Source organism: Barbus barbus (genome assembly GCF_936440315.1).
Source record: "Barbus barbus genome assembly, chromosome: 2".
In the NCBI taxonomy this organism is placed as follows: Eukaryota; Metazoa; Chordata; class Actinopteri; order Cypriniformes; family Cyprinidae; genus Barbus; species Barbus barbus.
The window spans coordinates 25,360,773-25,388,650 of NC_136730.1; the positions used below are offsets into that span (position 1 = coordinate 25,360,773).

Here is a 27,878-nt window from a genome sequence, read left to right on the forward strand (position 1 = left end):
TGAACTTATTTATGCAATAGATATTGTGTTAAAAAGGACATGCATAATTAAAATCAACAATGCACAGTTTCTGATGTGCTTTGCAAAAAAAGAAGAAAAAAGCCCATGGTTCTCTACAGGAGCAGCTGTGTATTTTACATGCAGTTGCTCATTAGTCCTGGCGTGGCTTTCATGTCTCTTTAGTAGATTCTCAAGAGATGTGACATTTAAATCTCCATGAATTTATTTGACCTTCCTGGGTATTTATTTTAATTCTTTGCAGTTCATTTCAGGCACAGTGTTTTAATTATGACAAAATATAACCTGTCAGACATCACATCTTGGGTTTAGTGGTCCAGTGAGACAGTAAGAATTAAATGTCACCTGCTATTTCAGATTCCTTTAGGCAAGGTATGGCACGGTAATCTCCCAAAGTAAACAAAACCCGCTGTTCACTCTGCTGTTGTGTTTAGGGTCAGATTCATTCTGTTGGTGGTATATTTTACCTCCCTGCGTGTCTGGGGATCATCTATACAGTGCCACATCAAGAGGCTTAAACAGCACCAGCAAATGGATTAAAATAATACCCTGCTAACAGCCTGGTACTTGTTGGTCCTAGAGTGGGTGGTTTTAGAGAGATTTTATCAATTTTTCAGATGGTCAGGATTGGAGGTCAGCAAGACCAAGTGAAACCCAGTTTGGTCTGGAGAGCAGACACATTAAACAGCCAAGACCAACAAACCGTTTTAGTTATTCCCCCTTTCAACACGTGAGATTTCAAACAAGCATATTACATTTTGTGAGACTGATTTTTGAGCAAGTTAAATACGGCATGTGGTGGGAGGTGATGCAAGAAAAACTGGGTTGTTATCACAGAGATGCTGAACACAAGATGACAACGCAAGAGCTGGGCGTTTGACACTCTTAAGTAATCCTGGATGAACACTTCTAACGCAGTCATCGACATCATCAGACCGAGCAGCGTTAAATAAACAGCCAATGAACGCTCTGTTTCCCGTCGGTATAAAAGCTGTGGTCCACCGCGCCGCTCTCTGAACTGTGAAGGAGCAGCTGACGATCACGGTCAGGCGCGCGAATGGCTCGGCAGCTTTTACGCGCTGACTGTCATGCATAATTACTTGATGACGGAGGAAAGCGGCGGCAACACCATGCAAACCTCTTTATTGTCCGCGGCACACTCTCCCGGGATACCTACAGCTGTTTCATTCATGTGGAAATCAGGAAATCCGCAGTCGCCCAACTGGACTGGGCTGGAGAGAGAAAACGCGACGAGTCTTGGCGACTTGGACGCATTTGAGAACCGGCGCGCGCAGTATGGCCAGTTTTCTCCATCCACCTCAATATTCATTTCTGTGCTTATGACACTGCTGGTGTTCGCCACAATCCTGGGGAACGCGCTTGTTATTTTAGCTTTTGTGGTTGAGAAAAGTTTACGCACACAAGGCAACTTTTTCTTTTTGAATTTGGCTATCGCGGACTTTCTTGTCGGTGAGTGGCATTGATGACTGTTTGTTTTTCAGATTTGGTATTAAGTGTCCTTTAAATGCATGTGTGTTTTAATGGATTTTCAGGCGGGTTTTGCATCCCTGTGTATATTCCCTATGTCCTGACGGGTGAGTGGAGACTGGGCAGAGGTCTGTGTAAACTGTGGCTGGTGGTGGATTATATGCTGTGCACCGCCTCTGTCTTCAACATCGTGCTCATCAGTTTCGACAGGTTTCAGTCCGTCACTAAAGCGGTGAGTGCTGCGAAGCACACATGGATTGTGCTGGTAATACAATTAGGTTATGACATTTGGACGCATTCTCTTTGAAAAACGGCCAATTTGTCAAAATCTGTGTTGGAGAATGCCAATCCAAACTAATGAGACTGAGCCACTGGTGACCACTGACAGACACTGCAAAAAAAACCAAACAGATGTACCTTATTACCTAGTTTTTACAGAGATGAGCACAGAATAATAGCTCAGAGATGACAAGTAACTCAATGAACCTATATCTCTCTTCAACTTTGTATGAAATTTTCTGACGTGGAACACAAAACATAAATTTTTTCATTTTCAAAAAAGAGTGCAGCAGCTTTAGTTGAACTAATGTTTTCAAATGACAGAGTATACAGTATAGAGATCAAATTTTATCGGTCCATTAAACGCACTTTTTATTTGGAAAAACACTTTGTTTTTAAACACAAATCAGATTAACAAGTAAATTATAGATTAGTATAAATATTAGCTGCATAGTTTACAGAATTAGAATACTGATGGAAATAAGTAGCCTAATGATACGTGTTTTAATAGGCCTACTTTTAGAATAAAACATAATAGTATAATAACGCTGAAAATGAGAAACGTCAATTCTGCATGTGGTCTCCACATAAAAAACAAGTATCAAGAGTTTCATTCAGGAGTCAGCTGGTCACATACAGATGAAGAGTAATGTTTGGATACATCATCACATGGACATAATAATTTGGACAGACACAATGAGTGCAGACCTACAAATGCCATACACACTTACACATTTAACAGTCACCTGTCAACATTTATTTATATCCCATTATGCAGCAGCGCACAAAAGCGTGAACCCCATTGCTTCTGCCTCAGATATAAATGCAATGTGACATCCATTTAATCATAAAATGTAATTATTTCAGCTGGCAGCCAGGGAAAAGATGATATTTTGTCTCTGTCTGTCTATCTATATATCTATCTATGCATGCCTAAGTGTAATGCATATTATATCAATTATAAATCTGTGTTCCAGGTGAGTTACCGTTGCCAGAAGGGCATAACTAGAGAGACTGTTTTGAAGATGCTCTGCGTGTGGCTGGCAGCGTTCCTTCTTTATGGTCCAGCTATTATCAGCTGGGAACACATCGCAGGAGGAAGCGTAGTGCCAGATGGAGAGTGCTATGCCGAATTTTACTTCAACTGGTATTTTCTGATGATCGCCTCCACCGTCGAGTTCTTCACACCTTTCATAAGCGTCACTTACTTCAACCTCAGCATTTACATCAACATCCGCAACAGATGCGCAGTGAGGGAAGAACAGCCGACTTATATTCGGCTCAGGAGCTTCAAGATGAGGCAGGTTGGAACCGGCGATGTACAGCGTGTGTTTTTTGTGAGGCCTGTCGAGGAAAGAGAGGTCGACTTGTCCTCAAGGTCACGGTGCTGCCGGTTACCTTCTACTGCAAAGGTGTCTGCTGCAGAGTTTGGCAATGGCAGACAGACTAAACGAAGAGACAGCACAATCGCAGACTTGCCTCCTCTGCAGGTCGGAGATCGGATCCTGACATCCAGTGAGGCACAGTTTCATTACGTGGATCATTCGGCTGGATCACAGAGACACCGTCCTGATATGGTTGCCAGTCTGGCCAGCCGCTTTCGCCTGTCTAGAGATAAAAAGGTGGCAAAGTCTCTAGCTATAATAGTTTGTGTTTTTGGACTCTGTTGGGCGCCCTACACGCTGCTGATGATCATTCGGGCAGCATGTCATGGTCAGTGCGTCCAGCACTACCTTTATGAGATCTCGTTCTGGCTGCTGTGGATAAACTCATCCATCAATCCAATCCTGTATCCTCTGTGCCACAGCAGCTTCAAAAGAGCCTTCAGCAAATTACTGTGTCCGAGCAAAACAAAAATTCAACCTCAGAACATGGACCAGAAGTATTAAAATTATGAGGATGACCACATTTCCAAATAGGGCTTTTCTTTTTTTAATGTGCTTGTATCTAGCAGTACATTTTTTTGTGTACATTGTGAGTAGACAGAGATATTTTATCTACATATTTAAACGCACATTTTTGTATGAAATGGTGGCATAGCTATTTTTCTTTCAAATTCAATGAATTATTGACCCGTTTCATAAATTATGTATACATGACTGGAAGTGTCTAGCGCAGTGCCATGTTTGCCTTTGTAAGTTTTTTTTTTTTCTTCCAAAATAAACTCTACTGGTGAAGTGATGATTATAATGGAATATTATACCTCTCAAAACCACAGTCTGCAATGAGAGCATTTGAGATGATATCTCAAACCATCCTGTTCATGATAATTGTATGCTGATTCTACATGACTGTTGTACAGGGATTGCTGGCGAAGCCTGTAGTTCCCCTAGCAACTGTGGGACAGACTAAATACAGAGAAACATGACTCATTTCTTATAATCATATCAAGATAACCAATTTATACTGGATTATTTCAGGGTTTATAGCAAAGTCTGAACACTTGTCTCTAATCAACGTTAATAAAATGTACAATGCATTATGATTCTGTTCAAACAGATACAGAACAGTAAGTCCAAAAAAAAAAAAAAAACAACAACTGGCAAATACTCTTAATACTTCCATATATTAAATAAATTCACTGCAAAATTTGTCTCCAACATATGCTTATTAATAACAGCATTAAAAATTACAATTCCAATTTATTTTCTAAATGCATAGAATGTTGTCAACATTGTACGTTTCAAGTTTTAGTTATTTACCTGACCTCGTAATGTTTAATCAAAAACCTTTTTTCTTAACAACGGATAGAACCAATTGACCCTTCGCAGGGAGTTTGATTGACAGGGGATCTGACCAATCATAATGCCGAATTTGACATTTTTTGTCCGACAAACAAACCAGACTGGAGAGCAGACGTTGGTGGACTTAAACTTAAAAAATAGTGTATATCGACATCTTTCTGTGGTTGAAACAAGATACCTGCTGCTGTTCAATCATGTTTATTTCATGCTTTAAAGAGGAAGAGATGAGCGGTTCACGTGCAGCTTGAACAGAGGCGGTACAGCGATCTGTCAGGACAAATTAAAGATCCACAAAACTATATTTATTAGTTTTTATTTGAAAGCGGAGTCTCTGTTATACACCTAAAGTAGCCTGCTTCTTTTTTGATAATCCATAACTTTTGGATGTACTGTACGTCACAATTTGAAAGAGAAGATCTGCCACTTCTTGTTTTCATAGCAACTTTAATCATATTAAAATCACACTTATACAAGCATGTGGGGTTAATATTTTTTATTTGTGCAAATGCCATGAAATCAATGATATTTTGTTGTAACTGATTTACAATTAGATTATACATACAATATATGAAGGCAGGGGAATCATAATTCAAAAAAAGGAGACAAGATGCAAGAGAAGTCTTCTGACATTGTTTCGATTCACAGCCACAGCTACTCATTCATTAATAGAGTCTATACACGTTCACCCATTCCACATATTAGTCAACACACTGTCCCACTCCACCAAAGTGTCTGCCATAAAGTAAAAGGGTGAGAAACAAGACTATTCATTAGTTACACAAATGTCTTTAATTCAGCATGGCGTTTAAAATATTAATGCTGAAAAAACGAAGTAGAATCAAGTGTAGGTCCTCTAAACAAAGACCGTAACAATGCATGGCTCAATAAAGCTCTGCCTTTTTTCTCCAGTTTGGCTGGCGGGGCAAGAAAGTGGTGTAGCAACACTAAAACTTATTTTTATTTTCATCCTTAAATATATAGCTTTATTCTTGCTCATTTGTATGGCAACAATAGTATCAAGAGGGAATGGTAGACTGAAGGAAGCGCAGAGCAGGAGTGCAGTGCATACACTGTTCTCTAAGGACTCTTCTCACAAGGAAACGCCTCACGAAATGAGAAAGAGGAAAAAGGGAAGAGAGTAAGACAGGCAGAGGACGAAAAACAACAGACAGAAAGTATGAGAGGAATGGGTAGAGAGGCAGGTGGGTTTGGCTTAGTTTTTCCCCTGGCTGGAATACCCTGGTGTGCACATGTGGGCATATACATATATCTCTCTATGCGTGTGTACACAAATATAAATGTAAATGCGTGAGGCTCCTACAGCACCAGCCCCTCGTAAGCAGGTCCCTCAGACTCGGGCGACTCTCTCTGCAGACGCAGGTGCTCCAGTGTATTGTGGAAGTGTTTGTTAATCTGCTCCGTCTCCTCGCTGGCCTCCAGGTTCGGGAGATCTTCACGGATCTTCTGGATCAGCTGATTCAGGACTTGGACCGTCACCTGAAAAGCAACGCACACAGATTGAGTAAATCCAGGCTGCTCTGGATTTATGCAAATAAAAGTGACAAAGAAACCAAGTAATAAACAAAGGGCCTTTTCTTCGTATCAAAGTGTGAAATCTCAAATCCCTGTGATTAGATTGTGTTCACTCTTATAATCATTTTAATTAGTTTGCACATTTATTTCAAAAACAGCATTTGTTTTTTTAAATGTTGATTTAGTGGGGAAAGATGTAGTGTACCATTTAAAAAAAATGGGAAAAAAAATCTTTAAATTGGCTGTAAGAAAAACCAATAGACAACGCAAACTCTGCAGACATATTCTTGAACAAATTAGTCTTATGAGCTGGTTCTATCTGTATTGAATTTAAAACATACAGCGAGACCAGTGTAGGATGATTCATGAACAACTGACTCTTAAAATTAAGGTAAGAAGAGTTACTGATTCACTTAACTTTCATTATTTTCAATGATGTTGTTATCAAAATGACAATGCATTGTTAAAGATGCACTAACATTCTAAATTTTAGGATCAGATCGGTTTCAAATAAATGCTGCCCTTTTAAACTTTCCATTCTCAAAGAATCCTAAACAAAATGCATCACAATTTCCACAAAAATGTATAGCAGCACAACTATTTTCAACCTTGATAATAATATAAAATCTTTCTTGAACACCAAATCAGCGCATTAGAATTATTTATGTGAAACTAAAATTCAGCTTTGCCATCACAGGAATCAATTAAAATTACATTTTAAAATGGCAATTATTTTAAATTGTAATAATATTTCACAGTATAGCTGCTTTTACTGCATTTTTCGATTAAATGCAGCATTGGCGAGCATAAGATACTTCTTTCAAAAACAAGTGACAGACTCCATACTTTCCTACAGAAAAATGAAGGACATAAAATTCCATAGGAAAAGAAGAAATGGAAAATGTGCGGCATAGACAGTTCTGTTGATTATAATAGCTGTGCTTATCTTGTTTTTATAAATGTGAGCGATCTCTCTCGCAGTCGCAGTGCAGACATGGTGCAAAAACTGTGCCAGGCACAAAAGCACTCACTGAAATCACTGTGAGCAATTTATCCAGACACGAGGAGACGTGCATCTCAGGTAAATTCACACACCCACACACTCTCCCACTCAGAGACACCAGCGTCACATAGACACACAAAAATAACACTGGTGTCAAACTATAGATTTACGGCAAGCATTTGATTTCTGTCAGTGTGCTGTATATAATCACAAACCATGAACAACATTACAATCATTTAAACCTCCCCAACTCTGCTCTCCATTGTAACACAATAACAACAGGAGAAACACTGACAGGTAATGTGTCAATGAAATGCAGCTTGGGAATTTGTTTTGGTTTTGATTCTCCCATTTATTTCCACGTTTAAAGTGGCCCTTGTCCTAGGATGAAGCTCAGCTGTCAAGATCGACCTCAGTAATAAGTTAGATGACTGATGGGCACACCTTGACGTTAACTGCGTGCGTGTTTGTTTGTGCTTCCTCTTAGCCCTGGCTGCCCTGTGGCCCAGATCTGCTCTGGCAAGTCCTGACTCAATCTTCCTCAAATTGAACATGGATACAGATGCTTCCTCTCAGATAAGTGCAAGTTAGGTATAATCTAGCGCTGCTTGCGCCAGACAAAAAAAGTGGAGCACGGAGAGGGAAAGTGAGAATGAGTGAGAGACGAGAGAACAGAGGAGAGACAGCAAAGACAACAGGTTAAAGGAGAGTGAGTAATGAGAGGTATAAGAGAGTGGAGAAGAAAGAGGAGTGAATGGTCAAAAGTGAAAGGGCATCTCTGGTCATACCGCATCATTCTCTCGCTCATAGAAGCAGATGTATCGGTTGAGGATCTCGATGAAGAGCTGAACTTGCAAGGAGGGGTCCATGCACTGATTAGCGATCTTCAGAGCCTTCTTCAAGCATTCCATCACCCGCCGCCCATCACGGATCTGAAAACAGAGAAAAAAAAAAAAAAAAAAAAATGATTTCAGTTGTGACTGTGGTGAACAGCCTCAAATTATTCCATTTTATCTTGGCAAAAGCCACTTAAGCCAGCTCCGCTTTTCAGCGTATGGAGTTGTGAACTGGATTGGGAAGCTCTGTTGTTAGGGGCAACACATACCCAAGAACATGCTGTGGAGCTGAGAGAAGGAACACAGCATGATCGTATTTTTCCACTTGCATTTATGAGTCACAACAACATTGACCCAATATCGATCCTTACTAAAAGAAAATAAGCACAAATGCCACATCAGGTCCCCTGTTTTTAGCGCCATTTCAAGGGCATGTATTTCAGAGGTATTGTACAAAAGATGCTTTTAATGTAAACGGTGGATTTGCATAAAAGTGCAAAAGAAAACAGAAATAAATGACCAAAAATATTTACAGATGTTCAGATTCAGTCTTAACTGCTAATATTTTACAAAATAAAATATACTTCATGCTGCATTTTATTACACTCAGTGTTGTCCCTCAAGAAAATAACTTAAAATTAGTCATGGTTTGCTTAAAAAAAAACATCAATTCAGGCAAAGAGATAAACACAACTTTTGAGAAACAGCATTCAAATTTTGTACACCAACGCAAAAAAAAAAAAAAAAAAAACCTGTTAAAGAGGATGTGTTATTTTGCATAGATTGTTTCACACCCTAATGATCTTGGCCATGCTGATTTATATGTAAGCCAAGCTATGTCATTTTTTTTTTTTTTTTTAATGTTTCAATTATCACATTGGCCGTGAAGTATTGGAATCAAAACTCTTTATTTTGACAGCACTGAGAATTCATGCTAAATATTCCCTCTTTAATATAGTTTACTTTCTTTGGTTAAAATATCTGTATAATAATTAAAAGGCAAAGCTTTCATATGCTGCCTGCATTCAGCAATTCTTTGTCTTTGAATATATAATAAACATTAATGCCACAAACCTCAGAGTGATTGTATGGATCAGCATGTGTGCAGTACACCCGTCTAAACAAAATGAGTATGCCTCAAAAAAATAAAACGTCCAAACAAGCAGTTCCTTGTGGAGTGCTGAAACGAACTGTGACAACCCGCAGCACTCATAAGGAGGATAAACACTAAAGTAGAAAGATGAACACATGGCGTTCACACTTCACAGCCACAGCTCTGCGCTGCAAAATGCCCCACTGGTCAATGCAGGAGCTGGCCACCTATCAGCACGAATCAACACACAAAAAAATCATTAGGACTGAATCCAAGAATGTATATGTAATGGAAGTGTCTGTGCTATGAGTGCAACAGATCCCCCTACAGCTAAACTAATAGTATGGGATAATAGCTTGTAATGAGTTACAACTGCTGCAGATATGCTTTTATGTACAACTATACACAAAAACGAGGAGTATCTCAACACAGAAGCAGTTTTAAAGGAACAAAATAATTTATTTACTGTACTAAAATGACTTCTATATTTGCAGAGATTTAGAAAACATGCCAAGTTATCTTCTCTAAAAACAGTGCTACAGCCATTATATTGTACATAGAAATATCCGTTCCAGGACGTTGTTTCTGTTTATATTTTGGCCTGCATAATGCCATCCACTGCCAATTATCCCACTAGTTCAACACCCCGGGTTGCCAGTTGGTGGGCAAATACCGCCTGCTGAAGGCAAGGAAGCCAGCAAATGAACTGGATCAGAGATAGCAGATTTTACCAGACCTAGCAAGCCTCGATCCTTCTAAAATCCATCTGGATCGCACCATGGAGGTGTATGGGAGCGTATAATCCGTTCTGTTAAGAAGATTCTCAATGCCACTGAGAGTTCAGAACTTGGATGAGGAGGGTCTTCAGACATTTCTCTGTGTGGCTTCCACATCTTGAATAGCAGACCAATAACTACCGCCTCCAATGACCCAAATGATTTAGAAGCCCTCACACCTAACCGCTTGCTGCTAATGAAGGTAAAACCTGCTTTGCCCCCTGGACTCTTCCAAAAGGAAGACCTCTATGCATGAAAAAGATGGAAACAGGTGCAATACATGGCTGATCTCTTATGGAAGCGATGGATTAGAGAATATTTACCAGAGCTTCAAAGACGTCAAAAATGGATGAAAGTACCCCGAAATTATAAACCTGGAGATATTGTCTTAATTGTAGATGAATCAGCACCCAGAAGTTCATGGGTAATGGGAAGGGTTACCAAAACGATACAAGATGAACATGGACTTGTTCGCAGAGTTCAAGTTAAGACAAAACAAGCATGCTTGATAGACCCATCACAAAGACCTGTCTCTTGTTGGAAGCAAGATATATTGATATTATTCATCAAGAATAATAATTGCTCTGCACTAGAATATGGATAGTGATTGTTGATGGTCTTATTGTTATAATTGTTTCTAATAACAATACAATTAGAGGCTGGGAGTGTATAGGCCATAATGCTCAAACCCTATTTGTTTATTTTATGTTTCATAATAGTATTTTTGTGTTTTTATAATTTTGTTTTCAATATTATGTTTCTGGACTATGGTTAATATTTAACATAGTGTATCTTTAAGAGAATAGGATGGTGATGTTTAGAAGATATAGTATTTAAGCCTATAGGGGCATAACTTCCTTTGTGATCAGCTGTGGAAGCACATGGTTTTTCTTTTGGTGTCTTTTGTTGGATGTTTGGAAACCTGAATAAATCCTTTTAGATTAAGAAACAAGAAGATGCTTGTAGATACTTTACTGACACAGATTTTCACCATACTATGGAATTTATAAGCTCCATGACCTCTTCGGCTCGTTGCTTGCCACGGTCAATTGGGCTTGTTCTTGTTGCATGTCCTCAAACTGACAAACTAGGTTGGATGATTACGGTTAACATTCACACACAGAGTACAGTTGTTAATACGAGTAACAACCTTCTATAACTGAACTGACAACCTTAAATTACTCCTGCATTTTGGGAGTGAGCTAAGAAAAGCAGTGTGAACGAAGCCAGAGAAAAACTCAAAAACTCACACTTATATATGAGAGGTCAAGAAGATGCAAAAGCAGAGAAGACGTCACATTCTAAACAAAATGTATACAACCTACACAAAATGCTGCTTCTAAAATGAATCACCAAGTTTCACTGAAATCACTGGCAGATTCATTTAATGTTGTGAGCAATTTACCCTTAATTCTCACCTCAATACAAATGACTCATAAGAACATCTTCCACCTACAGCGTCTTGACAATAAAAAAAAGCTTTAAGCTTCCGAAATGACAGCAAATACCCGAATATCCGATTCCACTGAAACTCTCATTTTCATATCTAAAATAGCATGCATCACTGCTAAAACACCCACAATAACTTAATGAAATCACACAGAATGTTACTTGAAATCTGAAAATGACACCCACTGACAAAGATTAAGACATTCAGATTATTCTGACAGGTTATGAAAAAATAACTCCAACATAAACATGGCACGTTTGAAAAAAAAAAAAAAAAAAACTGCATTATGTGCTATTTCATTGTAAGGTCGTACCTTTGTTCAAGACTATTCAATGAGACTTACATAACCTGCAATCCAATTAAGGTCAGTCTAATTCACAGTCACAAAGGAACAACTAATTTTAGATTTCCTTGGTCCTTTAAACTGTGGAAGACATATACCAACCTCTTCTCCATTCTTGTCAGTGTTGCGTCCTGACCAGAAAAGGTGGGCACAAATGCTGACTGCACGGCACTGGTCGGGTTTTTTCAGCAGTTTGGAGGCAGCCAGGGCACACTGGGTACGCAGGGGCTCGTGGTTCTCTTCACTGAAGCACCGCGTACGCTCAAACGTGCCAATGATTAGCGTAATGGCGGCCAGCTGAGCCTTCGAGTCGCTGATCTCATCTTCATACAGGGAGAAGGCCTTGGGACACACATACAAAAATTAAAAGGCATTTCAGAAATAATGTGTTGGGTGTGAGAGTGTATGTAAAGCAATATTCTTCTGATCTAGTCTTGCTCTCAGGCTATTACTGTATCACTGTGAATAGTAATGAACATGAGAGGCAAGGATAAAGAATCCACGCATGTTACTCATCTTAATAGTGACCTATCAGGCATTTAATACAAAACAAAATGCTTCTCTACCTGAGACATGAACTCGTAGGCAACAGTTTCATGGTTCTCAAAGCCGATCTCTCCAGCCGCCAGAGCCCCCTGCAAGAAAAGCCTCAGGGGTAACTCCGCCAGCTCTGCTTTTATCAGAGCACTGATGGTCTGATGAGCGAATGAGAAAATCTTCTGACATTTCTTTTCCCATTTATCATCCTGTGGAAAAGAAAGATTGACATATGTGAAAAAAAACTCTTCTATTATAAACTGCGATTCTAATGCGAGTGCATTTCACAAGTGTGAAAAATGACAGATGAGGCTTCTGCAACCGCACTTCCATGAGAAAGAAAAAGGTGTACTTTCATTTCCTCACTATGGATGCCAAATGAAAAATGTTAAAGGGTTTACTAAGAATTCTAAGAAGGAATGCTTGTCACTGTTTTTAGAAATTACAGTAGATTAATTTATAGTAAATTTAATGATTATAATTTTTTATAGTTTCTGTACTCAACAGATGGGCTGCTGACCTCTTAGCTAACAAACAGCTATGTCAGACTTACCATGTGGACAGTAAGTTATCTTTTGTACAGGTGTGTAATTACATAGGGGCTTTGTTACAAAATCAAGCGAGCTACCAACCTAAATACAGAAATACTGTAAAACTGAGAAAATAATGTTTAATTCTGTATCAAACGGATAAAAATAGTCCCATCTAATTAAGACTAATGTGCCATGCTAAAACCAAAATACAGCAAAGGTTTTCATACTGGGTTTTCCAGGGACTCTGTAAAAGTATACTTGGATTTTACAAAATGTATTTCTAAGTGTTGTTAATTTTTACTATGGATGTTAATTTGATGTTAAATGCAATAATTTACATAATTACTGAATTTATAAATGTCACTGATCCCATTTTATATAAGGTGGGCTTAACTACTACATAAATCACAAAATAAGTACAATACACTTATACAATGCATTGTGTTCATATTGTATTACAAAACACTTTTGCGGTAGGATACGGGTAAGGTTAGGGACAGGTCTGGTGGTATGGCTAGGTTTAAGGATGGGTTAAGGTGTAAGGGATGGGTCAACAGTGTAATTAATTGCTGTGAAATTAATTACAGATGCAACTACATGTAGGTATTTTTAAAATATAAGTACAATGTAAAAACATGTAGACATGTATAAGTGCACTGTACCGAATAATTCATTTAAATGCAAGTACAAAGTAGTTAAGGCGACCTAATATAAAGTAGGACCCTGTTACCGAATTTTCACCCAGTTTTGTTCTGCTCAAAAATCATGACATTAATAAAAGTTATTTCATTCTTTTGAATCATAGTATATTTCTTCAACTCAATTAAACAATTCCTTTGTAAACCTGTAAACCTCGTCATGATTTTTATTGCTCTCACACAGTACAAATGCATTTTTATTCAAGAGAATATATAGCTGCCATTCTATTTTAGCAAGGGGATCATCGTATTTGGGGGGCCTGGAAATAAAAAGTTTGAAAACCCGTTCTCTACTGGGGGCGCTATTGCATATGCATGTGTCCGCCAACAGAGCTGCTGCCCAAAGCATTTCAAATCATTCTTTAATGATGTACCATTTTAGTTAGCATGCTGCCTCCAAAGATTGCTATACAGACAGAAGACAGCGCTTGGTTTAAGGCAATGACATGGCAGAATAGGATGTTGTGTGGTTGAATGTGGGACATACTGAGGAGGAGTTCTCTTTGTAACGGAAGGCCAGTTGATAAGCAGCAAACACCAGCGGGGGAAGAGTGTGTCGAATTCTCTGGTTCCCCCCAGCACCAAAGTGTTTCCTGGCAGTGTTTAAAATCTGTGGGAGGCACGAAACAAAAGAGTAGATAAATCGATTTAAATAATTCATTAAGCAGCATGATGACCTCATCAGCTGATTGAATGTGGAATAAAACAACTTTCACTGGGAGCTAATTACAGCAGTTCTGGCTGATGTCAAAAAAATCATTTGCTTATGATGTTCCATCAAGGGGATTATTTCTCCTTAGCATCCAATGCTCGTGAAATGATCAAAGAAACATGCTGTACTTTCCCCACAAATAAGGAGCACTTAAAAGCAGTGCATTTTTATAGATTTCTTTGAGTGGAGGCTAACAATGCCTTGCTCTGTCATATGATGAATGGAGAGGCTAAGAGAGGAAAGAACGTGTACCAGATACTGCTGGTCAGGGTCGTCTGAAAGCAGCAGATGAATAAATCTGCCCACTAGGCTCTGTTCCTCTGCAAAGTCCTCTGGGTCAGGATCCTCAGCAGGCTGATCTGGCTGGTCCTGGATCAGCGTAGACACCAGGTTCAGGATTGCATCAACCTGCAAGAAAAGAGCCATGAGATTATGCCTAGAATGCAGGGTGCAAACAGTTAAGACACAGCAAAAGACATAGCAGAAGGCTATTTAATGACCCTAAAATGCACCAAAAGTGACTTCTGAAGAATTTGTAGAGAGAGAGAGAGAGAGAGAGAGAGAGAGAGAGAGAGAGAGAGAGAGAGAGAGAGAGAGCGAGCATGTAAATATGACTAGATGTATTATGGGGCAGACATGTTTTTCCATCTTAAAAATACTTCGCCCATTCATCTATAAGCACACTACTGACCCTGTAATGTGCAAGTGCACTTTAAAAGTTTGATTTCAGTCACATTAAGGCAATAATGTGCTTTTTAAAAATGTCACGTTAACACTTTATTCCAACTGAAATACAACAACTTACTTTTTTAACAGACCTGGATAATTCTTGTAGCTTGGCTACAGTCATCTTTTTTTCTTTTTGCAATTCTGTGCTCTAAAGCAAACAGATTTAAATGGCTTCAGATGGTTCCTCACTGCTGTTATGTACTCCGTGCTCTCTTTTCAACTGCTCATAAAATGAGTGGGTGAGCAAAAGGATGGTGCTTTTTTGGTACAGTCCTTGGTACAAAGGAGCTCCAACCTTCTTCACCACGGGAATTTCAATATATTCCTCTCTCGGTGCGATGACTAGACTTGTCTGAGTCATAGCTGACGTTTCCCTTAGGAGTCATAGATTTTAGGGATAATTAACAATGCACCTTTAAAAAAAACAGTCAGAAAAGACCCTTGGGCTTGAGTGAAACGCCATTTAAAGCCAAAAGCAATCAAAAACCTCTGCAGTGCTCTAAAGCCATGGCACGCAGCATAAAAAGAAAAGGGGGAAACCGACAGTAGGCCACCTGAACCTGTCAGTCACTTGCTATTACAGAAGCAACTATTGGTTACATATTCATAAATCCAAAAAGGAAATACAATGGCATTAGAAAGTTTGTGAAGCCTTAAGAATTTTCTGTATTTCTGCTTAAACTTGACCAACATTACAGCTTCATCTGAGACAATATGATAGCACATAAATTCTTACATGCTTAAACTCCACATGCTTATTGACCAAAATGAACCGAGAGTAAATATTTTTGTTGGAGAAGAATAGTATGTGAAGTACCATCAGTTAAAGATGTAATTGAACTAAAGCATTGCAATTAACCTGCTCTTCTGAAAGAACATAAATCTGGGTCTTCTCTATTAAACTATGGTCTTCAGCACACAGGTTTGAGGTTTGCCATGCTATGGTCATAGGCATTATTGATGTTATTTATGCTTACCAAGCTGGAAACAGAAGTAGCAACCAATTCTTTTTCTTGCATTTGTGATGTGCAAAAGCTAAACACTATGTTAACCCAATATAAATGTTGTGAAGACCTGCAGACTTAGATGAGTATCTCAATGTACACTACTATTCAAACATTTGGGGTCAGCAAGATTTTTTTCCAAGAAATTAATAGTTTTTGTTTAGCAAGGATGCATTAAATTCATCAAACGTGACCGTAACAACATTTACAAAAGATTTCTATTCTTTTGAAATTTCTATTTATCACAGGAATTTGTTACATTGAAAAACAGTTGTTTTTGATTTGTAATAATGTTTCACAACATACTGTTTTTACTGTATTTTTGATCAAACAAATGCAGTTTTGGTGAGCATAAGTTTCAAAACTGTAAAAAAAATCTTATAGACCTCAAACCTCTGTATGGTAATGAAAGTCGATGTAATTTACTGTACAAAGAGGTTCAAGACATTACAAGACTCACAAACTTTCTAGTACCTCTTACTGGGATTTCGTTTGAGACATGCAAAAACATCACCAGTCTGACCATTTAGTACCGTAGGTGATATATACCTGATCTTGGGCCACTATGGTGGTGTTGTAGTCCAGAATGTTGCTCAGCACGTAGCAACTCATGCTTTTGCGTGACTCATAATCGAAGTACTCAAAGAGAGGTGGAAAATGCTTGAGCTGGAGCACGGTGAGGATGTTATTGTATGTGTCCACGGGGATCTTTAGCAGCCTGGTTAGCTCCTTAGACACTGCGCTGCTGGTGGCAATGCTGCACAAAAAGACATGATTGAAATCATAAATAGAAGCTGATACACTGATGTTGTAATGAGTGATCTTACTACTGTGGCCCTAAGCATTTTAAAAGGCAGATGGTTTGTATACTTATGTGCTAAAGTCACACTAAGATTTTGAAGGCGGCGAAACAATTCATCCATGAAAAACAAATCCAGCATTTACAGAACTTCCAGTTGTCTTAAATAGGAAGATTTGAGGTATGACACCAAAAATCATTACCACAACATAACAGACGTGTGCTGAAGTGGCAGCTAGTCAGAAATATCAGCCTTTAGCATGATTGGCCTGTGCTGTGATCAGTCACTCTCTGTGATTGCAAACAGTGAGTCATCATGTCTATGTGGCATCCCATCCACCCTCAAAATTGCTAGGTGTCTGGGAAGATTTTGGACGTCAGCAAAGAAACAATCACATTTATTTTTAACACATGAGAAAAAGCTGAAAATGCTAACAAAGACAGTACAGGAAGGACATTATATAGGGACATTTAAATGTAGTATCTGCACTGGCTTCTTTGATCAAGCCGCCTTACCCCAGTGTCTATGATATTTTTGAAAAACATTTTACTTACTGTCATAATGTGTTATTATATTCTATTAAATATTCCTGGTTTGAAGAACCCTACAAATTAAACTGCAATTACTTCTGCTTAAAACACACTGCAAGGACCCTTTTCAAACTTTGACAAAAGTTTCAACCTTAGGGTTTTGTAAGCTTTTAAAGACAGATTCAGAGATAAATAAATATGAAGAAAACTGAAAATGTTTAAGCAGCAATGACACTTTAATAATACTTTCAGTTGTTTTATTTGAATATATTTATTCACTTAAAACCATCTACACAGTGACTATGAGCAATGCAACAGCTCAAAAATAGATCAGGATCGGTATACTGGTTTAAGAGGTTCTGTAGTTATTATAGGCATGATCTCCTGTAACAGTTTCTTTACACCGAAATGAGGATATAAATACATAAATTAAGTACTCAAATCCTCCAGCAAGTAAAAGCCTAAGGATCTTTTAGCAACACACTAGCAGTGCTAAAGAGTGTGGGTGTTGCTTTGACCATGTGCTGGTCTGCCGAATGGTGCGAGAAAAACATTGTAACTAATACTCACTGCTCCAGGTTGAGTTTGTTGAAAATCTCCACAGTACTTTCCAACACTTTATCCACATAGTCCACACGCTCAGGATAGCACTTCATGGCCAGATTAATGAGAGACACTTGAAGCGAAACAACATCTTCAGAAGGCATGTCCTGACGAGACTGACAAGAAAAAAATAAAGATGGCAACATTAAACATTTATATTTAAGTTAGTGAATTTACTAAGTCACTTAATATTTCAATAAAAGCACTGCATGATATTATACCTGTATGACAGTTGCCACTTGCTGTGAGAAAATATCGAACAGCTTGATTTCAGCAGGGATTCCAGGTCCATCTTCTCTGTGAGCAAACAAGGCCAATCTGTGGGGTGGGACGACAATCAAATAAGACTCAATATACAGAAACCCCAAAACAGGTTTGAATGTGTACATTTCTTTGGTTACATTTTATTTTATGTTTCCTTGTTACAGTGTAATTATACATTTAAGCACGGAGTAATTATAAACTACAAAAAGGCTTTGGTTTAGGGTTAGTTACATGTAGCAAGTACATGAAATATGCAACAAAGTTATAAAAATAAAGTGCTAACATTTCTTTGCATTATATAACCATTCTTTGCATTATATAAGCCACCTGTCAATAAGAGCAATGATGATGTTCTTGACGTTCACGCTTTGATGCAGATCGGCACAAGAGCGAAGGAACGGGTTCAACGTCTGCAGGTGAAACTCATCCGGAAAGACCTGCAGAAAATAAAGTGCAGACAAAATTGTAAAGGGCATTTACTATAACATGCCCACAGCTATTACTTAAAATAACTGTGAAAAAGCCAAGGGGAGAATGTTAAAAGAGAGACTCCTACAGTCAAGTACAACAGAATTAGTGCTGTCAAACAATTAATCACATCCAAAATAAAAGTCTCTGTTTACATAATGTATGTGTACTGTGCATTTATTATGTATATACAAATACACACATGCATGAATATATTTAAGAAAAAAAAAAGTTATGTTCATAAATTAAAAATATTTTTATATAATATCAATTATATGAATATAATATACACATGTAAATATTTTCAAAATATATACTGTGTGTGTGTGTGTGTGTGTGTTTATATAAACATAATAAACATACACAGCATACACACATTTATTATGCAAATAAAATAATCATTTGACAGAACTAAACAGGATGATGCGTGATGCTGGGACATTTCTGTACCTGTATGATGCACTCCATGAGGTATTCCTGTGCTAGAGAGTCTCTACAATTCACCACCTGCTCCAAGATCCCAGACAACACGATCTGTGGGGAGTCAACACATATTTACCATATGCTTTGTTAGTGCTGCCAAATCCTTTTGCAAACAAGATAACTGCAAATCACAGCACAATTCTACAATTTTCTACCTACAGTATATGCTGCTTTAAAACCACTATACATTAAACAGGTCTGTGAAATTTACTATACGCTACAGTTTGGGGTAGGATTTAAAAAATATATATTTTTCTTATGCTCACCAAGGATGCATAATATGCATAATTTAATAGAAAAATGACTATAAACAGCAATACTGTTAAAATAACGGTTTTCTATTTATTTTTATTTTTTTAAATGTAATTTATTCCTGCAGAATTTTCAACAGCTACTACGTATTATCCTCCAGAAATCATTCTAGCATACTGATTTGGAGTATCAGTGTTGAAAATAATTTAACTGAATAATATTTTTGTGAAAACTGTGATAATTGTTTTTCAGGACTCTTTTATGAATAGAAGAGCATTGTTCAGAATAGAAATATTTTGTAATATTACAAACATCTTTGCCATCATATGGGATCAGTCCTTCACAAATGGCTCAAAATGAGAATGGCTGTCTGTTTTACAAACTATTCAAATATAATATGGATAACTTCTTGCTTGAAAATAATTTATTTATTTTGTTCAGCTACATTTTCCCAAATCAAACACTTGTGGTTCTAAAAACTTGAAATATGACCAAGCTACACGAGTCTCTAAGCTGTTTGCTAGAAGCATGAATTACAGAATTTTGATTTGCAATATCAAGTTAAAAATGTTCATGTACCTCTAGTTAAAAAGCATAAAGTACATCAGAAAAGCTGCCTTGTGGGCACAGAGTTATGCATATGTATGGGTGCTTGAATTTAAAAATCAAATGAGAGCATATTGAGCCGGTCACATTGTTAATTCATGAACGTAAACATGGAGTGCTTTAACAAACAGCTTTCAAAGGACTATCAAAAGATGCGGTAACCTCTTACGCAGTTGCCGTTCCATCAATAGCTCTTTAACCCAGTGATTTATGCTAAGTGCTAGTTTGAGGTTCCCACGAATAAACAGGTAATCAAGGTCAAATCGAATTTCAATGCACCCTTTTAAACCTTTAACAGAGCTTTATGGACTTTGGAGTAAGATCACTTATCGGCACTGGAGCACTGAAACCAAAACGCACCTGTTTGTACTTTTCCACATTGACACCTTCCAGCTGGCTCAGTCGGACCAGATTGGTCCCTACAAGGATGCGCAGCTCTTGCCTCTCCTTCTCTCTCTTTTCTCGGTCCCTACTGTGTCCCTGATGCTGCATGCGCACCCACAGTTTATTCATCTCGGCAAAATTCAGCAGTACAAAGTCAATGGAGTCATTAATGTCCCCGGTCATCTCTTCCCTAAATCAAATAGGAGAGAACACTGGTAATCATTCAATCCTTAGCAGATAATGAGATTTTGTAGTGAATCATTTTGTCAAAAGCGGTCTAGGTGCCATCTAAGCTCTGAACGTGGGAAAATAGGCTTTTTCTAAATTGTATTTTAGCACACAGGATTACGCTACGGCATCATTTAAATTGCTCAGTGCGAGTCACAATACTCTTGAGCTACTTGAGGTGCAATCACAGCCATTAGATACGGAGTGTCGTACTCAGCCTGCTCTCCATCATCAGGCAGGATGTTGCGCGTACATTGCAGCAGGTAGTTCCTGAGGAACAAGCCCCGGAGAGGATGCTGCACACCACGGCACATTTCCACCAGGTCCTTTAGTATGTCTTTGCGGGATTGAGGGAAAGAGCGTACGTACACCACTCCGACAGTTATCAACAGGTACCTGAGAAGCCAACGAGAGAGAAGTTAATGAGCAATATGACTCAATTACCACAAAAAGTAGAAAAACAAAGGCACCAAATAACTAAAGTACTTGAAGTCAGATCAGAGAACTTCAAAGCAAATATTATTGAGCCTCATAATAAAATGATGGATGTACTCATAAAGCTTGAATGCTAGAAGAGGAGCGTTTCACATCATATGCAGCATTTATCTTTTGCAATGTAAGCAATGTAAAATACTGGAGAGAAATAAAAGACATCTGCCAGGCTTAATGCAAGTTCCTCAGTAACAGGCACAAAAGTAACACTTTAAATTCCCTGAGCCTGACTGATTTCAGAGGATTTGAGTTAGTTTATTTAGCTACACTTTGGTCTTTGAATTCTTTGTGTAGATTAATTACTATTTGGATGTAGGACTTCCAAAACAGGCGGAACACACAGCAGACGGTCATCACGGACCCCCTCAGCATACAGCTGGTGAGTCCTCTGAATCTCAAAAGTTTATACAAAGTGTAGAGGAAAAAGCCGAAACAGATCGACAGACAAATCGATGGCACAAACAGGGAGCGAGACCCAAAGGCAATCGAGACATCAGATTATCACGAGTATCTCGTATTGCTGCTGTAGCATCCTCTACCCCAGATACGGCTATGACAAGACTTGTAAACACTGGCATTCTACCACCCCCTATACATCTTGAGAACAGATTTGAAGCATTAATGAATGTGGGTGAGAAATCTGCAAATGTGACTAAACACGGATCGAATCAGCCAGCAGCTAACATCGCTACTAACAGGCGCTCAAGGTCGAGCAGACAGCGGCTTTCAGCTCAGAGCGCAGTCGAGCCCAGGACTCTGATAGTGGGTGATGCCATTATCAGAAACATCAGCAGCAGGACTACAACTACATACTGCCTTCCTCAAGCAAATGTCTCTGATGTGAACAAAGAACTTCGGAACATTCTGATGAAGCACAAGACTGCAAATCGAGTCATCATCCATGTGGGGAAGAATGATATTCGGAAGGAGCAGTCAGAACTCCTTAAGAAGGATTTCAGTGAACTCTTTGAAACGCTTCAAAATCTTGAAGTTCAGTCGTTCATCAGTGGACCACTCCCAGCAAGGGGAACTAACATGTTCTCACGGTTGCTTGGGCTGAATACATGGCTACAAAGAACCTGCAGTATAAAAGGAGTCAACTTCATCGACAACTTCAACCTTTTCTGGGGCCACAGACAACTGTTTAAACTAGATGGCCTCCACCCAAACAGACTCGGTGCAAGAGTGCTTAAGGACAATATCTATTTCTCCCTCCGTCATCCTTCAGCGGTGTGTGCCAATCTACTCGGCCTGAATGGCACACACACACCTGGACAGTATATGAGTGACCACAGGACTTCATGTCAGCTTCTGAGTCAACATGATAACACCACGCAGCCACAACAAGCACTGCTCATGGACATCCCAGCTGAGCCCTGCCCACAGAGCTCATCACATGCAGACTGTGACGTACTACAACAGCTCCAAGACTCAGCACCCAAGGACGACCTTCTGGAAAACAGCCAGGGAAGCCAGAACGACATCTCACAGCCAGCGGAAACACCAGAGCCAGAGCCCTGCTCACCAGATACACTATCACTCTCCCCAGAATCTCCACTTCTAAGCTTCTCACAGAAAATGGAGGAACTGGTGTATGCTGGGACCAAACTCTCCCACTCTTTCGCTTCAAGCCCCCAGATATCAACTAAAAAACGGCGGGCCCCACAACCACCAAAGACTGCAGGCCCAGCTCACCCTCCTCCTCCTGCGAGAGCTCTCCGGCCGCTGCCACAACGTCAAGGCCCAAACCCCTCTCCATCTGGTGTAGGTGAACCAAAAACAACTGATAACAGCTCTCAGTGATATGTGTCGGGTCCCCGCTATATTAGCAGCAACATTCACAAATGTTTACAGAACAAGCGGGAACCCAGTGTGCCTGTAGCCTCCTCTATCTCTGTTTTATTAAGCAATAGAAAGTCTAAGACCTTCTCAAGCCGTACGGCTAACCCATCTAACCTGCGGCCTATAATGCATCAATCTAAGATTGCTGTAGAGACAAAATGTAATTCCATCAAGTTAGCATTTTTAAACATTCGCTCACTTAAAAATAAATCATTTCTGATCAACGATTTAATAACCACAAACAACCTGGATTTTATGTTTTTAAATGAAACATGGTTATAAGACAGCTGCAGTGCAACAGTCCTTCATGAAACAGCCCCTCCTAACTTTAATTTTATAAGTGTCTGCAGGACTGTTAGGAGAGGTGGAGGTGTAGCTGCTCTGTTTAAAGATGTTTATCAGTGCAAGCAAATGTCATTTGGTCAGTATTCATCTTTTGAATACCTAGGTATTGTGCTGAAAGGTGCTCCACGCACCCTGTTTATCATTATTTACAGGCCTCCAAAATATTCTCCAGCCTTTGTTGATGATTTCACTGAACTGTTATCAATGATTTCCTCAGAGTTTGACTGTTTTGCTATTGCAGGGGATTTTAATATTCACATAGATAATGCAGAAATCAAAACTACAAAAGAAATTATAACTGTTTTAAACACTTTTGACCTGAGTCAGCATGTGCACGGACCCACACACAATCGTGGACACACCCTAGATTTACTCATCAGTAGAGGTCTAAACATCTCATCCATTGTAATCAAGGATGTAGCACTATCTGATCACTTCTGTATTTTCTTTGATATATTGATCTCGGTCACCACTGAATCTAGATCTGTCTCTATCAGTAAGAGATGCATTAATGAGAACACAAGTGCGCTATTTATGGAGGCAATATCATTAACACCAACCATTTCTGCAGACTCTGGTGATCTTCTCCTGGAGTCATTTAACTCAAAAATTAAGAATGTTATTGATGATATTGCCCCGATAAAGGTCAGCAAGAAGACGGGGAAACAGAAATCAATTTGGAGAAAATCAACAGCAGTTCAGAGCATGAAAAGACAATGCAGAAAAGCTGAGCGGATGTGGCGGAAGACGAAACTCGAAATTCACTATAGCATCTATAAAGACAGCCTTCATGCTTTCAATGTGGAACTAGCCACAGCTAGACAGACTTTCTTTTCAAACCTTATAAACAGTAACTTAAACAACACTCGCACTCTTTTTGCGACTGTTGAGAGACTGACAAACCCCCCAAGTCAGATTCCCAGTGAAATGCTCTCCGACAGCAAATGCAATGAGTTTGCTTCCTTCTTTTCTGAGAAGATCAATAATATCAGAAAGGCGATTGGCACATCCTCAAGTTATGCAGAGGTCACACAGATTCGACCGCAATTTCAAAAAGAAGTGACTATGTGTGTTTTTAAAGAAATTGATAACAAAATTTTGGAAGAAATAGTACAGCACCTTAAATCTTCAACCTGCTATCTTGACACACTTCCCACATCCTTTTTCAAAAATGTGCTTAACTGTTTAGAGGCTGATCTCTTAGAAGTGGTGAATGCCTCACTTCTTTCTGGGACTTTTCCAAACTCCCTCAAAACTGCAGTTGTTAAGCCCCTTCTGAAAAAGCGCAATCTTGATAACACCATGTTGAGCAACTATAGACCCATATCAAATCTTCCTTTCATAGGTAAGATTATTGAAAAGGTAGTTTTTAATCAGCTGAACAACTACTTAAAGTCAAATGGATACCTGGACAATTTTCAGTCTGGTTTCCGAGCACATCACAGCACAGAGACAGCACTCATTAAGATAATAAATGATATTCGCGTCAATTCTGATTCTGGCAAAATATCAGTGCTGGTACTACTAGATCTTAGTGCTGCGTTTGACACTGTCGATCATAACATACTTTTAGAGAGACTGGAAAACTGGGTCGGGCTTTCTGGGATGGCACTCAAATGGTTCAGGTCATACTTAGAAGGGAGAGGTTATTATGTGAGTATAGGAGAGCATAAGTCTAAGTGGACGGCCATGACATGTGGAGTCCCACAAGGCTCAATTCTTGCACCGCTCTTGTTTAACCTGTATATGCTCCCACTAAGTCAGATAATGAGGAAGAACCAAATTGCCTATCACAGCTATGCTGATGATACTCAGATTTACCTAGCCTTATCTCCAAATGACTACAGCCCCATTGACTCCCTCTGCCAATGCATTGATGAAATTAACAGTTGGATGTGCCAGAACTTTCTTCAGTTAAACAAGGAGAAAACTGAAGTCATTGCATTTGGAAACAAAGATGAAGTTCTCAAGGTGAATGCATACCTTGACTCTAGGGGTCAAACAACTAAAAATCAAGTCAGAAATCTTGGGGTGATTCTGGAGACAGACCTTAGTTTCAGTAGTCATGTCAAAGCAATAACTAAATCAGCATACTATCATCTCAAAAATATTGCAAGAATTAGATGTTTTGTCTCCAATCAAGACTTGGAGAAACTTGTTCATGCCTTTATCACCAGCAGGGTGGATTACTGTAATGGTCTCCTCACCGGCCTTCCCAAGAAGACCATTAGACAACTGCAGCTCATCCAGAATGCTGCTGCCAGGATTCTGACTAGAACCAGAAAATCTGAGCATATCACACCAGTCCTCAGGTCCTTACACTGGCTTCCAGTTACATTTAGGATTGATTTTAAAGTACTTTTACTCGTTTATAAGTCACTCAATGGCCTAGGACCTAAATATATTGCTGATATGCTCACTGAATATAAACCAAACAGACCACTCAGATCATTAGGATCGAGTCAGTTAGAAATACCAAGGGTTCACACAAAACAAGGGGAGTCTGCTTTTAGCTATTATGCGGCCCGCAGCTGGAACCAGCTTCCAGAAGAGATCAGATGTGCTAAAACATTAGCCACATTTAAATCAAGACTCAAAACTCACCTGTTTAACTGTGCATTTGAATGAGCACTGTGCTGTATGTCCGAACTGACTGCAATACATTTTATGTATAATCATTTTCTTTAAATTTATTTTAAATCATTTTCTATATCATTTTAAAATTCCTTGTTTTTATTATTCTTATTTCCATGTTTTTATTGATTTTAATGTCTATTTCACTTTCTTTTATGTAAAGCACCTTGAATTACCACTGTGTATGAAATGTGCTATATAAATAAACTTGCCTTGCCTTGCCTAGTAGGTTTAAGGGAATGAAATCCAAGACATTTTAATTTTATAATTAAAAAAACCCTGGTAATATCACTTCATCATTCAGAAGAACTGAATTGTGATTAGGTGATTAGGGCTGGGAGTGTTTTTTTTTTTTATCCCAATATATATTTTTAGCATTTCCTTTTGATGACTTCTCAATATTCTCAGATAGTTCAAATGGAAGCCATTAACAAACCACAGCTGCAAGGCAAGTTAGAAACATTCAATACAGGAAATAAAATACAGTACAAATTTGGTTAAAGATTTTCCATAAATTACTTCATATTGACTTACATTTAATTAACAAGTAACATGCTCATTCGCATGAACAGACTAATTAGGATTTCCATTGCTACATTTCAGAGGGTGAGCTATTTAGTCGGAACGGATTTGCTAGCATAACTGACTGATTTTCCAGATCATTTACAATGAACAGATTCACCAGAATAAATGCCTCTCCAGCAGTACATATTAAACTCAGGACAGATTAGCGGGGAGTTTGATTATCCCCACAGCTGTAAAATTGCGTGCAAACATTAAAAACGGCCATTGTACCATTTGAATGGGCTACACTGCAGCTTGGACTCATAACCCTGGTCTTTATCAACAGCCGAACAAAACCTGACCAGAGGCATTAAAATGGCACATGTTCAAAAGCTGATTACTGATTCTCATGGCCAGTCAACAAAAACAAGCTCTGAATAATAACAACAAAGTGCTACTGATGGCATTTCATTTACATACATTCAGCCCTACACATTTACCTCAGTGCCAAATTAACCTGGCAGTGTGCATCTGTCTTAACAAAAGTCTCCTGTCCTTTCAACAAATTCAAGACCCCAAAAATATTTCAGACTTTTTATGTTATTCGTTATTGTTATTTACACATTTACAAATTGACGTTAAAGAGATCAATTGTATTGGCTTATAGCAGGTTAAGAGACTTTAATTTAAGAGAGATTGCTACAGTGGTGCAACCCATATAGAAAGATAGCAACTGAAACAATAGGAGGCAAAGCAGCACTACAGCTGCTCAGAAATAAGTTACCCACTAGATCACAATTCCTTCTGTAAGAATTACAGAACCTCAGACACTTTGAACTTCTGAGATGGACAACACGCACACAGTGCATTAACATACCGACCATCTGTCTCCACATCCCACTGAGAGAAAATGCCTCTCTCACATATGCATCAGTTCCTTTTCATCCCCTCTTCCCCTCACCCATCCTTCCCTTCACTCAACTCACTCAGAATGGTCGATAGCAGAATGTAATATTCTACATTAACGCAAGTGATATTTACAGTCATGTTTGGTATCATTTGAATTGTCTCATGTCGTCTGGTACAATGGTCTCATTCTTACAAGTAGTAAACTAAAAGATAATACAGATCCTAAGAGTTTAGAGATGCATTGCACACTGTAGAGGGTGGGTCAGTTCCCAGTACCTTTCATGCAAATTACCTTCTGTCCCAAAAGGTGTTAACTCGACTTGATCAAAGCAAATTCCAATCGTTAGTTCCTGTCTCCATTTCGGGGGATGTTTATCTTGGTCAGAGTACTTAAGGAAATGTTGCAAAAGGATCGGGTGTTTTTCTGTAGCTAGAAGCCCGTAGTGTGGTGTGTCTCAATGCTCACACTATGTATTTCTATAAAGTCAGGTATGCATCTTTTACTTGTAGATTTATCTTTGAGAATTCGATGTTTTGTATTGATATGATTTGATCTCTTTGAATTGGCAATGTAATTGACATAACATGCAGTATTTACCTGACTGATAATAAATTATTACATTTGACCTTATTCTGTTTTACTCTGTAATTATTGACTCTAATAGATTATGTTGTATCCTTGTTAGCAACATGAGAAACCGAATGAATGAGTAAATATAAAGTCGAGAGTTAACTATAATCAAATAATGAATAATCAA

The 27,878-nt window shown here is 38.7% G+C and overlaps 2 protein-coding genes across 4 annotated transcripts in view; one reads left to right on the top strand and one right to left on the bottom strand.

Annotated features, from left to right (window-relative positions):
- The first annotated feature begins 853 nt into the window (after nt 1-853).
- On the top strand, nt 854-5,004 carry LOC306877865 (histamine H3 receptor-like). Its single transcript, XM_079429871.1, has 3 exons — nt 854-1,488; nt 1,572-1,738; nt 2,763-5,004. Exons 1-3 carry the CDS (start codon nt 1,107-1,109, stop codon nt 3,672-3,674), a joined length of 1,461 nt encoding a protein of 486 aa, XP_079285997.1. The 5' UTR covers nt 854-1,106; the 3' UTR covers nt 3,675-5,004.
- Nucleotides 4,848-27,878, bottom strand: part of LOC306877849 (vacuolar protein sorting-associated protein 35) — a 34,507-nt gene continuing 11,476 nt past the window's right edge. Inside the window, exons 5-17 of one of the 3 annotated variants that reach the window (XM_079429842.1) lie at nt 20,608-20,790; nt 20,143-20,356; nt 18,892-18,975; nt 18,301-18,410; nt 17,931-18,027; nt 17,677-17,825; nt 16,326-16,533; nt 14,296-14,451; nt 13,819-13,941; nt 12,130-12,309; nt 11,666-11,905; nt 7,854-7,997; nt 4,848-6,026 (exon numbers count right to left, since the gene is read on the bottom strand). In XM_079429842.1, coding sequence (XP_079285968.1) covers nt 5,847-6,026; nt 7,854-7,997; nt 11,666-11,905; nt 12,130-12,309; nt 13,819-13,941; nt 14,296-14,451; nt 16,326-16,533; nt 17,677-17,825; nt 17,931-18,027; nt 18,301-18,410; nt 18,892-18,975; nt 20,143-20,356; nt 20,608-20,790 — 2,068 coding nt within the window. In that variant the 3' untranslated portion in view covers nt 4,848-5,846. Of the gene's footprint in view, nt 6,027-7,853; nt 7,998-8,160; nt 8,272-11,665; nt 11,906-12,129; nt 12,310-13,818; nt 13,942-14,295; nt 14,452-16,325; nt 16,534-17,676; nt 17,826-17,930; nt 18,028-18,300; nt 18,411-18,891; nt 18,976-20,142; nt 20,357-20,607; nt 20,791-27,878 lie in introns of those variants that run through there. The other 2 variants (XM_079429843.1, XM_079429844.1) reach the window with 2 other exon arrangements.